Genomic DNA, 12,369 nt, shown 5'->3' with positions numbered 1-12,369 from the left:
CGTTAGAGTAATTTTAGAATACATTAAAGTAACGTTAGGAAAACGTTAGAGGAATGTTGAAATAACATTAGGGGAATGTTAGAAAAACATTCTACAAACCAAAATGTAACATTCTAAGCTTTCCTGGCTTACCAAAAACAAAACTTAAAAAAGAACGTTCTGGGAATCAAAGACTAACGTTAGTGGAACGTTATTCTAACGTTAGAATAACATTATAGGAATGTTAAAATAATGTTAGAATAAGGTTAAAATAACGTTAGAATAAGGTTGGAATCATGTTAGAGGAACATTAAAATAACTTTAGGGGAACATTAAAAAAATCTTCTGCAAACTAAAAACTAACATTCTATTTCCAATAATAGAACTTTCCTGGCTAATGACGTAATCCTCTGTTAACACTGGATGCACAAAATGTTTAATTTCATTCATCCTTTTAATGTGCCCCAGACTTCAAATTAGCGAGCTTCAGATAGACTATGGCCGTCTTTATTCCCCCTACATTAACACAATAGTCATGACAGGACATCTCCTCAGTGTTCTGTATGCTTCATTTCATTTCTGGACACCTCATTCCTCAGGGGTGGAAATTTCTTTTAATTTACATTTCCTGTTCCTTCCAGATTATATTTACTAAATGAACCGAGTCTTTACATTTATTTAAAAAAACACTTGTAATAAATAGAGGTCAAATGAAAGGATTGAACATCTACACACTACACAGATTGCTTTCTAAATCATTTTGATGTGGAAAAAAAATCAGGGACAACTAAATCATGTTTTAAAAAGTCTTTATTTTCTTTTAATTCATGTTTTATATGTTCTTGACAGAAGAGAGTCTTCTAAACTTTAATACTTGTTTCTCTAAATCTGTGTGTACAGGAGTACCTTATATACAGATGTGACTAATGAAACTTTCTCTTTTTAGGCCCACAGAGATTTCTGAATGCATATATTAACTCATGGTATGCTAAAGGCAAACACTGTTATCAAACTGCTATCAGTGTTGATTTGCAGGCATAATTTAAACATGGTAACATACAACCCTTGGAAATAAAGAACCGTGCATTTTTGTATTAAGAGAAGTAAAAATATATTGTGTTCTTCACAAAAAGTTTTCAGAAAAAAACAAGGGGGAAAAAAATGCAATGACAGAGTTCCCTGTTTATATCTTTTAAAAATATGACATATATAAATTTTATAAAAGGAACCACAGCTACAATTTTCACATTTTTGGATCATTTTATGTAACATTCAGCAAATCTTAAATATAACATTAAAAAAAAAAAAAAAAAAAAAGGTAAAATGGTGGGTTATTTCTAGGCCCTGACCGAATTTGTGCATCATCTGCACTAATTTTTGTGGAAAATCTAATGACTTTTGTGGGACATTTAAATGTAAAAATTAGCTGAGTGTACTACATTAGTAGCTGAAAGCTAATCTGACTGAAAACAAAGGTCACCGGTGGGCGCTGATGTGCTGTTCTGATACCTCAGAGAACAGGCGGAGGAAGACGTAAAGAGGCAGATCAAGGAGGTGTGGAGAAGCAGAAACCTAGAAGAGCAAGTGGCAAAGATCCTGGAAGCGGAGTGAAATTGTGACTGGCAATGCTTAGCTGTGATGGTGCATCCTCTTGTGGGCACTTGGAAAGTAGTATGACAGCAGAAGCCAGGAGGGAATGGAGGAGATGGAATAGAAGGCCTACAAACTAATATAATCCTATCAGTATTCTCAGAGGAATTGCATTCCAGTGTGGTTGCATGATGCCGAGTTACACCTTATTCACTGGACAAAGCCTAGTTTCCAAAATGCTTGTCCTATGTAGGGTCACGGGATTGCTTAAGCCCACATCCACCAGCTGGAATAGAATAATCTATGCCGATACAGAGGAAGATCCAAGTAATGCAAAGCCCAATCTGGCAAATATCATGCTGAGGAAGCTGCAGGAGGGTTTGATGCAGGTGTAGGCATCTACCAGTCAAAATAGAGATTAAATGTTATTTTCCTCCTACATTAAGCTCCTGCATCCTTAGTACACTTTAATTCCGCTTTTCAATATTGGTTAATGTGTTGTATTACTAATAAGAAATGTAAAAAAATATATAAAATTTTTTAAAAATTACTAACTTACATAACTTAATTTTAGTAGTGCATATACATTTAAAAAAAAAAAAAAGAAAGAAATTAATACTTTTATTCTGCAAGAATGCATTAAACTGATCAAAAGTGATAGTAAAGACATTTATAATGTTACAAAAGATTTAAATGCTGTTCTTTGGAATATTCAATTCATCAAGGATCTTGGAAAAATGCATCACGCTTACTATAAAAATATTAAGCATTGATAGCACTAAAACTAACTTACTTTCTCAACATAACAAAATGTCTTTATCCTGTTGAGATGTCTCCAGGTCTCTCTTGATGTCTGGATAGTCCTCCAGAACACAATGAAAGGTGTCCACTGACAAGGAAAAGAGCTGACAAACAGTCAGAGCTTGTACTGTGGCCAAGCGCTTTCCTCTTGTTAGGAGACACGAGTCTGGAAAAGGTAAGGACAGATATTATTTAAAATATCTTATTTTGTTTCAAGACACTGACTATGTGTATTACAACACAGAATACTGTACATAATCTAAACAGACATTGCATTGACAAAGCAAAGATATATTATTGAGTCAAACCTCCAAAGTAGTCTCCATCACACAGTTCTTTCTGGACAAACTCATTCTCCACAAGGACCTGGCCGTGCTCGATGAAGAACATGCGGTCACCAGGAGCGTTCTGCTGGAAGATGATGTCACCTGCCTGGAAGACCTCGTACTGCAGCTCCAGAAGAATGGCATTGATGAAGTTTATGTCACGGTTCCGGAAAATGGGAACTTTTCTCACATGGGCAGAGCACATGGTCAGCAGAATTTCCTAATAAAACCATCCAAATCATCATTAAATGATAAAGACACTGTTTTATTGTTAATAACTTAAGCAAGCTTCTTTTAAGTAATCACTTCTATGACTATCTAACATTTCCAACAGTGAGCAGCACCTCTCTGAGAGATGAGGACACCCACTTCAGGACATCCTTCTCATCATACCATTTCCCAGCATAACGAGCTTGATAGTAGTTGTTGATGCGCATACGAAGGGCTTTGGGAAGCTTCATGAACGTCATATAGTCTTCCAGGTGATTTATCTATGTAAAAACAAGCAAGTAAGAGAAAACAGAATATGTGAATGGCATACACAATAAGCATCTAATATGTTGCTTTATCAAGGTATTTGTTTCCTAGCACCTTGTTCTTGTACGCTCTTGCTGTTATGTCCACATCAGACATCATTGCAGCAGTGTTGGCAACCATCACTGTGTACATGATGGCTCCAGACACGATGCTAGTCATGACAATCCACAGCTCAACATCATCTAAAAATCAAAACAAAACATCAGGCATTAAAAGAAGTATCAACTGTGCGTTGTTATTGTTGAATGATAAATTAGCATATTGCTAAATCAGCTGATCAAAAGTATACTCCTTGCTTGTGGGTGTTTCAGAGGAACCATATGATATTGCAGTCATATGAGAGAGGGCCCGAAAAACTCCAAAGGAGTACTTCTCTCCCACTGTGGCATTCTGACAAATGACCCAAAACAAAAAGTTGACATTAATGCATTCATCCTATCCGCTAAAACCACAACAGCTCTAAAATAATATCACATTGTAATATGGCTCTCTGTAATACCTGATTCTGATTGGTCAGCTGCAGTATATGCTTTTAGTTCCATGAAGTACCTTTAACATTCATGGAACCTTTCCATTCCACAAAAGGTTCTTTATAGTGGTTCTTTAGATTTAAAAAAAAATCTTCACACTGTTCACTGAAAGGTTCTTTAGGGAACCAGAAATGGTTCTTCTATGGCATCGCTGTGAAAACCCTCCTTTGAAACTTTTATTTTTAAGAGTGTATCAGCGCGGTTATCAGTATTAATATTACTGTTATATTATTGCAGCATTCAGCCTTATGATAGTATAGGCCTACAGGTATAATTTCAACACAAAACAGTATTTCATATCGACACATTTATGCATTTAGTGCGTAGCCATATAAAATGCAGGATAATGTACCAATTAGCAATAATTAAGACATTTTAAGATATTTTTTTCTAAATCATCTGAAAACATTGAAATAATTTCTAGAACATATCTAGAAAAAAATGCTATACTTTACTATAATATTAAAATATTATTAATTTCCATGACTTTTCCGGGCCTTTTAAGTACAATTTTCAAATTCAATGATATTTTCATAACTATGGGAATAGTGTTTATGTGAATGTTCTGTATCAGCCACATACCATTAGATTCTCTCTTCTAACCCAGCAGTCTGAGGGAAATTCCTCAAGCATTGGTACGAAATACTGAATACAGCCATTCCAGTGGCACAGCAGGAAAATCATCATAAATAATGACAAGATTCTTAGGAATACCCTCACCACCTCCAAGTTAGCATTTGAAACCTATGGGGCAGAGATCCAATATAAAAAGGCATCTGAATGATGACTTCCTGATTACATGTACACTATAAACAATTCAGTTTTGTTGAGATAAGCACAGTTTCACATGTTCAAGCTATTCATTACTTACTCTCTCCACCTCATTGAAAAACCTAACAAGCCTTGACACACGCAGCAGGCGGACAAGACTGAGGATTCTCACAAACATCAAGATGCGCATCATTTTGCTGGCTCTGGATGAGGGAGAGTCACTGTGGTATTGTAGGTCCTGTCATGAAAAGGGCACAAGACACAAGTTTTCCATTTGAAGCAATGTAATTTAAATACAGCCAAAGGATTGTAGAAAAAGACACATTACCGCAATAAGCAGGATATAACCAACTGGGAATGCTGCTACCATATCAGGTATAAACCAGCTCTTTAAATACCGTTGTCGAATGCTTTTCAAATCCATAATGGCTCCCTGTGTAGCAAACAGAAAGATTCATTGGATACGTTTAAGAAATGTGATATTTGTAAAGTCTAGGGCTAATCCTTACCTCACTGTCCTCAGTAATGATCCCCATGCGAAAGTTAAGCCCGACGTCAATCAGGAACAGAGTGTCCGAGAACACGTTGAAACCCTCCCAACCTACTCCACTGTTCCCATCTAGAAAGGCAATCTCCATTGGGATCCCAATTAGATTCAGAAATGTTATGGCCATCATACACATGATGTAGTAACTCCTGTATAAATAAGAAAAAAAGAGATGCATTTACAATAAAATACAATAAAAAAACATTGCATGGCATTTTATGTGGTTTTACCTTTTCAAAACTCATTAGTATTTTTATTTTATTTTATTTTTTATATATAATATTTAGTCCATTAAACACTACACTCTTCGGAATAAAGGTACTTTATTGGCTTCGGTGGTTAAATGAAGAATCTTTAAATTTACATGTACCATTTTCATGCCACAAAATGTTCTTTATAGTGCAAAAGGTATTTTAATTACTAAAATGTTCTTCACACTAAGAAAAAAAAGGATCCTTAAAGGATTAGTTCACTTTCAAATTACATTTTTCTGATAATTTACTCACCCCCATGTCATCCAAGATGTTCATGTCTTTCTTTCTTCAGTGGAAAAGAAATTAAGGTTTTTGATGAAAACATTCCAGGATTTTTCTCCATATAGTGGACTTCAATGGAGACCAAACGGTTAAAGGTCAAAATTACAGTTTCATTGCAGCTTCAGAACGTTCTAGACGATCCCAGAAGAGGAATATGGGGAATATGCTCCAGAAGAGGAATATGCTCATTTTCTAAATAAATAAAAAATATAATTTAGAATTCCGGCAGTGTAGACACTGCTAAGTGTATTACTGCCCTCCACAGGTTAAAGTTTGAACTGATTGTTATATACTTGCACTAGAATATTGTATATGACAAATTAGTTCTAACTTTAACCTGTGGAGGGCAGTAATACACTTAGCAGTGTCTACACTGCTGGAATTCAAATAGAGAAGAAGAAGAGAGCTAGTTCAAGATGAGCATTTATGGTTAAAACGTATAATAAAAAAAAAATAGAAAATTTAAATTTAAACAATTTTAGAAAAATTTAATTAAAAAAAAAAATTAGAATTTAAAAAAAATTAGAAAATGAGCGATGGTTTCTCTAGATAAGACCCTTATTTCTCATCTGGGATCACCGTAAACTGTAATTTTGACCTTCAACTGTTTGGGCTCCATTGAAGTCTGGAGAATAATCCTGGAATGTTTTCATCAAAAACCTTTAATTTCTTTTCAACTGAAGAAAGAAAGACGTGAACATCTTGGATGACACGGGGGTGAGTAAATTATCAGGAAATTTTAATTTGAAAGTGAACTAATCCTTTAATGAAGTGTTCACTGAAAGGTTCTCTGGGGAACCAAAAAAGGTTCTTCTATCAATGGCATCACCCCTTAAGAATGTAGTAAATAAAAACACCAAGGACAAGTTAAGTGCACATTACCTTATACGACTGAAGGGATGGATGACAATTACGCCTCCCTCTTTCTGTCTAATACACTCCTTCTCCACCGCCACCTCACTGCCGTAGACAAACAGCGAGCGTCTGTTCAATTGCGGCAGCAGGAGGTTTTTCCAGCCGTTCCAACTGAAGCGCCTGAGATTCTCAGGTGCGAAACGATGCATTTCCAGGCCCTGACTAAGCACAATGATCAGCGAAGCTCCTCTAACATCTCTCACCGAGCCTCTGTGACAACTTTATTTCTGGACTTTATTTTATGCTGACCATTTCATCCACTTTTCTTCATTTCGCCTTCCCGCTCGCTCCCTTTCTTTCTTTCTCTCTCTCTCTCTCTCTCTCAAGCACGCACATGCACAGTCACAGAGTAATTTTCCATCACAGTTCTCTGGCTCGGTCCAGAATGTAGAAAGAGATAAGTTCCAGTCTTTCCATTCTTTCCCCTCTGTCAAACTATATTGTCTCATCAACTATTCAGTATCTCTGCCTCGCGCTCACATCAGCTCAGCTCATCTGGACTGTGGGGCGGTTCTTTGACACAAGGCGGTTTTGAATATCACAACTATTGTCATCTGAACTAGACAGATGGTTCTGATAGGACCGGACCCAAGGCTGACAATGGGAGGTGATAGAATTACTTACACTCATTGTGTGTAAAATGACTGTACAGATATCACAAAGATATTCTTTCTAATGAGCACATAAAAGTGCACAGATCATTTTGCTATTACAAAAAGAGAGAATCTTTTTTTGCAGGCATTTATGTTTTGTAAGAAATCAGAGTTTAACTCATGTACAGCAGGGAAAACTGGTCGGTGTTTTTGTTGTGGATGTGTTTACATCAAAAACAGAATCAAGTAAGCTATCTACATGGTGGAGCTCAGATCTGAATACACTATTGTATTGCACTGGCAGCCTATGTTTATGAGAGTCACAATACAGTGTTGAATTTCAGAGTGGTATTCAAGTAATGTAACGGTTAACTGATCTTACATTCCCAGAAGGCAACACACACCTAAACTACATTAATTTGTTGTAGTCTATATATCACATTGCATTCAGTTATCCAGTGGGTCGCTAAATTTGACCCTGGACCACAAAACCAATCATAAGTTGCACGGGTATATTTATAGCAATAGCCAACAATACATTGTATGGGTCAAAATTATCGATTTTTCTTTTATACTAAAAATCATTAGGATATTAAGTGAAGATCATGTTCCATGAAGATATTTTGTAAATTTTCTATTGTAAAAATATCAAACATTTATTTTTGTGAGTGAATATGAATTGCTAAGGACTTCATTTGAACAACTTTAAAGGTGATTTTCTTAATATTTAGATTTTTTTTTACACCCTTAGATTACAGATTTTCAAATATATGTTTGAAAATCAGCCAAATATTGTCATATCCTAACAGACCACACAAATTTCAGATGATGTGTAAATCTCAATTTCAAAAAATTGACCCTTATGACCGATTTTGTGGTCCAGGATCACAAATTCATTAAGTCAGTCACTGGTTTTATTAACAAGTTCATCTGTGAAACTTCTGTCTACTTAAAATATTAAATGATGCATCCATTCAACAATTTAATCTGTGAAACTTTTAAATATAAAAACAAGAAAGCTATATTAATAATAAGAATGTATAATATAATAATAATAATAATAATAATTATTATTATTATTATTAATAAAAACAATTTCCAAATTGTTTTAAAACATTTAAAATTATATATAATTAAATATATATAATGGAAACATTTCTAAAAAGGAACTAAACTGTACATTTTACAACTATATAAATTATACATGGTCATACCTCAACGGTTTTGAAAATGTAAGTTGCTACAAAAGCACGGCAGTGCTGTCTGATTAATTACACATCTGTTTATAGGCTTTATGTATGAATAATCGGACACAAATGTCATGTTTGAGGTACAGTAGCTTTGCAATTTATGAAAAAAGCCACATTTTGTACTCATAAATTGAACACGACATACAAACAAAAATATATTAAACACCCAGCAGAAATTCCTGAGGGAACCCATGCTGAGTTGGCATCTCTGTTGGCCTACAAATTCACGTCATGATTGAAAAGTACTATATTTGTACTGCTTATATCATGCTGAACTTAGCAGAAAGTGCAGAGAAAATGCAATACAAACATTTTATTTTGTTTTATAAACACAATATTTTGCTATATAAGCTGTTACCTGGTGTACATCTAAAAAGTCAGACTTGATGCAAGTTGCAGACTTAGTTACAAAACATCCCTGTTTTAGCTACACTTTAGTGTTTAGGTATTGGGTTCTGTAATCAGGAATTATTCCCCTCCTCATGTAATTAGATTTTATAATAATAAGTCTGTCCACAAAAGCTCACTCCAGGTAACCATCTTTAAATTTAAGTTGATAATCAAAGGAAATACTTGATGTAGGAAACCTGAAATCACTAGATATATCTCTGTTACACATCAGAAACAAGCTGTCTTTAGTTCCGCTCATGTGATGAATATGTGTACAGTATGAAACAATGCAGTTGTGCTGAATAAACATGAAGTTGAGAATACATTTGCACTTGCACTTTCACAGCAGAATCATAAGTCTTGACAACAGGAGTGACAGAACCCTGATACTCATGTATTTCCTGTCCTTGTGTGAGTGTGTAGCTTCAACTGTACCAGGGCTGTGCGCCCTCTCGTCTGAGTTATGCATTGTGTTTGTGAAGCTTGCTGTCCTTTCTAGTTCGGTTTCGGTTCAGGGTCTACACATTCATGCTCCAGGTTTCGTCTTTTGTTGTGAGCACACAAGTGTTAGTTCCCTCATCATGTGATTAGGTCTCATGTTTTTGTAGAGCACCTGACTTATGATCTGTTTTCTCTCCTACGGGATAGTTTTTCTTGTGTTTTAGCTTATTTTGATATTTAAATAAAGCTCACCATCCCCTGCATTTGAGTCCTCGCCTCATCCCTGACACCAAACCTGACAGAATTCTTAGAAAAAAGAAAAAAAAAAGTTATCATCAATATGAGAAACATCCGTGAAGCTTAATCAGTAAGAACATTTGCATTGTAAGTCGTAAGAATGTTAAGCTAAATTTGCCAAATATTGACTTCTTGTTAATATTAATATTATATTGATATTAATTGTAAATATGAGATAATTTAATGAAACCATTAAATATTTTATTTTTATATTAAAAATTATTATACAGAAATTTTAGATAATGATGAAATAATTTTATGATAATATAAATAATTTCAATAAATTATACTATAAATAAATGGCTTTTATTCTGTAAAAAGACCTTTATTATGGTTTATTGTTGCGACATGTTGTTATGCCCTGTTTTTAGATCGCGTTTCATTTTACCTCTAGCCATTAATGTGTGTAAATGTAAATCATATTTAGGTAATAAATTGCTGTAGCTTAATTTAAAATTGTTTTAAGTTTTGTTTTAATTAAAGACCGTAACCCGGAAGCTAAGGGACACTTCCGCGTTTACGGGGTTGTGCTTTTATTTGACATAAGCAGGTTGTGTAAGAAAGGACGCACGTGAGCACATCAGTCTCTGCGTTATATAAGGTGAGTGAACGTTTTTTAATTAAATGTTTTTTATTTGAGCTTACCTGACAGCACGGTTTTAATATCTGTTACCTCCGAATTAGATACAGCATCCTTGACAGCGAAGTATACCAGCTGTGTTTTAGTATTTTAAAGAAACGGGTCATTAAACAGCAGAGGACATGATGTAACCAGTGATATGGTGGATAGTTTGCTGCCAGCTGGTGGCTGTTCAAAATATGTATTGTTGAAACTGAAGTTTAGAGCTGGTCCTAATCATTGTTTCCCCTGCTCTTTTGTTTTTCTCAGACAAGGGGAAATGTCGAGCCTGTCAGCAGCCAGTGTGGAGGCTTCACCAGCAATAGAGGGCGCAGAGGAGAAGAAACCTCTGAAACCGTGCTGTGCGTGTCCTGAGACCAAGAAAGCACGAGATGCATGGTTAGGAAATAGTTTAACTTCTGCTTTAAAGGGATATTACACAATAAAAATGAAAAGCTATTACATTTAACTCATGTTGTCCCAAACCTGCATGACTTTCTGTGAAGCACAAACAGGGACTTTTTGAAGGATTGCACTGCTCAGTTAATAAATGACAGAAAATAGAGGTTTTCAAACATCAAAAAGGACATAAAAGTAGTCAATATTACTTGTACACTACTTCGAGTACTGCTGAACTAGTACTAGAGATGTATTGTGGCAGATGCAATTATTAAAAAGTCTCCTTGTGTGTGCCTGTCAAACCTGTTTGGTGCAACATGAGGGTGAGTAAATAAGGACAGAATTTTTATTTTATGTAAACGAATCCTTTACATTTTTAGCAATATGCTGTGCAGCCATGTCATATTATTGTCTTCATTGCAGCATAATTGAAAAGGGAGAAGAAAGCTGCACAGACTTCATTGAAGCACACAAGGAGTGCATGAGGGCTCTTGGTTTTAAGATATGATACCACCATCATCTTCATATTGAGTGAATGGTAAGTTTATTTTCACTGTCTTATGACAATGGAAAGTCTCTTTCAAATAATTGATATTTCTTACATTATTTTTTTCCACATTTTGGCCACTACAGCTTTAAATTGGCAATTTTCAGAAATCTCTGTGAGATGCAAGTTGAATCTAAAGGGATAGTTCACCCCAAATGATCTTTTTCACTCCATCATGTCATGTGTCATGACTTTCTTCAGTGGAATTATTTATAGGACATTGTCAAAGCTGCTCTCTTCCATTCAATAAAAGTAAAGGGTGACCACAGCTGTCAAGCAAGACTGAGGAAATGCACAAAGCTATTATATGGCTTCAGAAGTTTCTGAATATAATGCAAAAGTCATCAAAAATCTGGAACTTGACAACCCCTGGTCCTCATGTTTTTGTATTAAACAGAGCAGCTCAGATATTCTGCTAAACTTATCCTTTGGTCTTCCATGGAAGGGAGTAAATAATGACAGATTTTCCATTTTAGTGCTCTTAAATATCCCTTAAATGTATATAAAAACAATCTTCATTTTTGTGTCTTATGTTCTTGAGGATATTTTTGTTATAAGTTATAATGCATTTCCTAATTGTCTTTTCTTTTCCTTTGTAGTATGTGACAGCCTGTGTGAAATGGGACCTGGTGTGCTCTTTTTTTATTTATATTTTTACTCTGGAGGGAAGATTATACAGGGCGAATTTGTTCCTCTGAGGGAAATGTTGTCTGTCTTTTCTTTCTTTTTTTTTCATATGTGCTTTACATACGTTTATGGTCAATAAAGATCCTATGCAAGATGTTAAGCCATTCTCTGTTCTTGTATCTTTACCTTTTATTTGTATGCAATATGTCATTCTTAAAACAGGGCTGACTTTTTCTTTTTCAAGCCTATTTTAAATGATTCAGTCTAATCAAAATGTATCACAATTTTATCACATTAAATTATTGATGATGAAGTGTTGTCTTTTGCTCGACAGCATGCAGGCCAGGCAGTTTTACGCAAACAGACTATTCCTTCGAGCCTCTTACTCGGTTGGCCTTTGAATTCCCTGTACCAGCTTTTGGCTGGTGACAGCTGCACTTAACTATGCATGCAGGCCTAAAATAGAGCTGCTGCTCCCAGCACACTCTAATCTGAGGTCTACACGCAGAAGTGCTTTTATTCTGCGTGTACACCTGGTGTGAACCTAGCAAATGCAGTTCATAATTTGCATTTTCTCCTATAGATTTTGCAAAGTTCATGAGCATAGTTAGTCACTGACACAAATGCAGCTTGCTTATTTAGCATATTACACTATTCTTTCTGCTTTTAATTAA

General features: G+C 35.2%; 2 protein-coding genes across 3 annotated transcripts; one reads left to right on the top strand and one right to left on the bottom strand.

Annotated features, from left to right (window-relative positions):
• Positions 1 to 827: 827 nt before the first annotated feature.
• hcn5 (hyperpolarization activated cyclic nucleotide-gated potassium channel 5) lies at positions 828 to 10,379 on the bottom strand. 2 transcript variants are annotated; one of them, XM_067409200.1, is made up of 12 exons: positions 10,149 to 10,379; positions 9,459 to 9,512; positions 5,044 to 5,230; positions 4,863 to 4,967; positions 4,635 to 4,772; positions 4,346 to 4,507; positions 3,530 to 3,623; positions 3,288 to 3,415; positions 3,041 to 3,187; positions 2,679 to 2,916; positions 2,363 to 2,536; positions 828 to 1,968 (listed from the first exon to the last, which is right to left on the bottom strand). In XM_067409200.1, exons 2-11 carry the CDS (start codon positions 9,485 to 9,487, stop codon positions 2,367 to 2,369), a joined length of 1,398 nt encoding a protein of 465 aa, XP_067265301.1. In that variant the 5' UTR covers positions 9,488 to 9,512; positions 10,149 to 10,379; the 3' UTR covers positions 828 to 1,968; positions 2,363 to 2,366. The 2 variants fall into 2 exon arrangements, with proteins under 2 accessions (XP_067265301.1, XP_067265300.1); XM_067409199.1 differs by lacking the exons at positions 9,459 to 9,512; positions 10,149 to 10,379 and adding an exon at positions 6,500 to 7,611.
• On the top strand, positions 9,952 to 12,023 carry cox17 (cytochrome c oxidase copper chaperone COX17). The gene is made up of 4 exons (XM_067410557.1): positions 9,952 to 10,104; positions 10,393 to 10,521; positions 10,945 to 11,059; positions 11,668 to 12,023. Exons 2-3 carry the CDS (start codon positions 10,403 to 10,405, stop codon positions 11,027 to 11,029), a joined length of 204 nt encoding a protein of 67 aa, XP_067266658.1. The 5' UTR covers positions 9,952 to 10,104; positions 10,393 to 10,402; the 3' UTR covers positions 11,030 to 11,059; positions 11,668 to 12,023.
• Positions 12,024 to 12,369: the final 346 nt, after the last annotated feature.

The sequence above is a fragment of the Chanodichthys erythropterus genome, chromosome 14 (genome assembly GCF_024489055.1).
Source record: "Chanodichthys erythropterus isolate Z2021 chromosome 14, ASM2448905v1, whole genome shotgun sequence".
In the NCBI taxonomy this organism is placed as follows: Eukaryota; Metazoa; Chordata; class Actinopteri; order Cypriniformes; family Xenocyprididae; genus Chanodichthys; species Chanodichthys erythropterus.
Note: the sequence above shows the minus strand (reverse complement) of the source record. Positions and strands in the feature narration are given on the sequence as shown.

Bases quoted from the DNA above. Each gene is read 5' to 3' on its own strand.
- cox17 (XM_067410557.1), top strand. From the start codon at position 10,403: ATGTCGAGCCTGTCAGCAGCCAGTGTGGAGGCTTCACCAGCAATAGAG. The intron at 10,522-10,944 runs GTTAGGAAATAG...TCTTCATTGCAG, and splicing joins AAGAAAGCACGAGATGCATG to CATAATTGAAAAGGGAGAAG.
- hcn5 (XM_067409199.1), bottom strand. From the start codon at position 6,681: ATGCATCGTTTCGCACCTGAGAATCTCAGGCGCTTCAGTTGGAACGGC. The intron at 4,968-5,043 runs GTAAGGATTAGC...TTTGCTACACAG, and splicing joins TCATTACTGAGGACAGTGAG to GGAGCCATTATGGATTTGAA. The intron at 4,508-4,634 runs GTAAGTAATGAA...TCTGCCCCATAG, and splicing joins TTTTCAATGAGGTGGAGAGA to GTTTCAAATGCTAACTTGGA.